The sequence below is a fragment of the Coturnix japonica genome, chromosome 27, assembly GCF_001577835.2.
Source record: "Coturnix japonica isolate 7356 chromosome 27, Coturnix japonica 2.1, whole genome shotgun sequence".
In the NCBI taxonomy this organism is placed as follows: domain Eukaryota; kingdom Metazoa; phylum Chordata; class Aves; order Galliformes; family Phasianidae; genus Coturnix; species Coturnix japonica.
In genome coordinates this window covers 2,493,481-2,495,673 of record NC_029542.1, presented here as the reverse complement: position 1 = coordinate 2,495,673, position 2,193 = coordinate 2,493,481, and the positions used below count along the sequence as shown (strand labels likewise).

The window sequence follows — 2,193 nt, the reverse complement described above, 5'->3', positions numbered from 1 at the left end:
TGTTATTGGAGGGTCTGGGGTCCCATAGGGGTATTACTGGAGGGTCTGGGGTCCTACAGAGGTGTTACTGAGTAGTCTGGGGTCCCATTGGGGTCATTATAATGGGGCTGGGGTCCCATTGGGGTCATTATAAAGGGGCTGGGGTCCCATTGGGCTGTTACTGGAGGGTCTGGGGTCCCATAGGGATGTTACTGAGGGGTCTGGGGGTCCCATGTGGGTATTACTGGGGGGTCTGAGGTCCCATATGGCTGTTACTGGAGGGTCTGGGGTCCTATAGAGGTGTTATTGAGGGGTCTGGGGTCCCATAGGGCTGTTACTGAGGGGTCTGGGGTCCCATAGGGTTGTTACTGGAGGGTCTGGGGTCCCATAGGGGTATTACTGAGGGGTCAGGGATCACATAGGGGTGTTACTGAGGGGTCTGGGGTCCCATAGGGTGTTATTGGAGGGTCTGGGGTCCCATAGGGCTGTTATTGGAGGGTCTGGGGTCCCATAGGGGTATTACTGGAGGGTCTGGGGTCCTATAGAGGTGTTACTGAGGGGTCTGGGGTCCCATAGGGGTGTTACTGCAGGGTCTGGGGTCCCATAGGGGTATTATTGAGGGGTCTGGGGTTCTATAGGGTGGGTCTGGGGTCCCATAGGGCTGTTATTGGAGGGTCTGGGGTCCCATAGGGGTATTACTGGAGGGTCTGGGGTCCTATAGAGGTGTTACTGAGTAGTCTGGGGTCCCATAGGGGTGATAGTGGTGGGTCTGGGGTCCCATAGGGGTATTATTGAGGGGTCTGGGGTCCCATAGGGGTGTTACTGCAGGGTCTGGGGTCCCATAGGGGTATTATTGAGGGGTATGGGGTTCTATAGGGTGGGTCTGGGGTCCCATAGGGGTGGTAGTGGTGGGTCTGGGGTCCCATGAGGCTGTTATTGGAGGGTCTGGGTTCCCATAGGAGTATTATTGAGGGGTCTGGGGTCCCATAGGGCTGTTACTGGAGGGTCTGGGGTCCCATAGGGGTATTATTGAAGGGTCTGGGGTCCCATAGGGGTATTACTGAGGGGTCTGGGGTCCCATAGGGTGCTATAGGGTCCCATAGGGTGCTATAGGGTGCTATAGGGTCCCATAGGGTATTACTGGGGGGTCTGGGGTCCCATAGGGCTGTTACTGGAGGGTCTGGGGTCCTATAGAGGTGTTACTGAGGGGTCTGGGGTCCCATAGGGTGTTATTGGAGGGTCTGGGGCCCCATAGGGGTATTACTGGAGGGTCTGGGGTCCTATAGAGGTGTTACTGAGTAGTCTGGGGTCCCATAGGGGTGGTAGTAGTGGGTCTGGGGTCCCATGGGGTTGTTATTGGAGGGTCTGGGGTTCCATAGGGGTGTTATTGAGGGGTCTGGGGTCCCATAGGGGTGGTAGTGGTGGGTCTGGGGGTCCCATGTCGGTATTACTGGGGGGTCTGGGGTCCCATAGGGGTGTTATTGGAGGGTCTGGGGTCCCATATGTACCCCCCCCCATTCCACTCACATTGCTGCTGACTCCTCCGCGTGGTGCCCGGGGGGTCTGATAACAGCGAATCCATTCTATAGGGACAGAGGGGTGTCGTGCACTTACACACTCGTACACACACCTGTGAGCAGCCGTGCACACTCACACACACCCCATGCTCACACACGACCCCTCTTGCACACCCACGACCCCTTCCACACCCACCCTGTGCACAGATCACTGAGCTCCATTGCACACACACACACACACACAGCCCTGCTCACACTCCTTGCACACTCCTTGCACACTCCTTGCACGCACCCTGACGTCCCCATTGGCCACTTTGAAGGCCAGCTCCAGCAGGCAGCCCACGGCCGTGCGCACTGCGATGGACGAGTGCATCTCATTCCACACCGTGTCACTGTCCACCTATGGGGGGGGTACAGTGATAAATGGGGGGGGGCTATGGGTCCCTATGGGTCCCTATGGGTACCCCATACCCACACATAGGGGTCACACTATTCTGCCCCCCCCCCCCCACAACTCACCCCGATGCCCCCACACGGCAGCACTGCGTACGTCTTCTGCCCGATGGGACCTGTAGGGGGCAGCACCATATATAGGGGGGGTCCAAACAGCCCATAAACCCCCCATGGGTCCCCATAGCCCCCCATAGCCCCCCATAACCACCCCATAACCCCCCATACCCCCTCATAACCCCCCATA

The 2,193-nt window shown here is 58.2% G+C and overlaps 1 protein-coding gene across 1 annotated transcript in view; it reads right to left on the bottom strand.

Moving 5' to 3' along the window:
- Window positions 1-1,435: 1,435 nt before the first annotated feature.
- HDAC5 (histone deacetylase 5) overlaps window positions 1,436-2,193 on the bottom strand; it is a 15,921-nt gene continuing 15,163 nt past the window's right edge. The window contains 3 exon segments of the mRNA XM_032449354.1: window positions 1,436-1,562; window positions 1,789-1,896; window positions 2,016-2,065. Of these exon segments, the coding sequence (XP_032305245.1) occupies window positions 1,503-1,562; window positions 1,789-1,896; window positions 2,016-2,065 (218 nt within the window). The 3' untranslated portion in view covers window positions 1,436-1,502.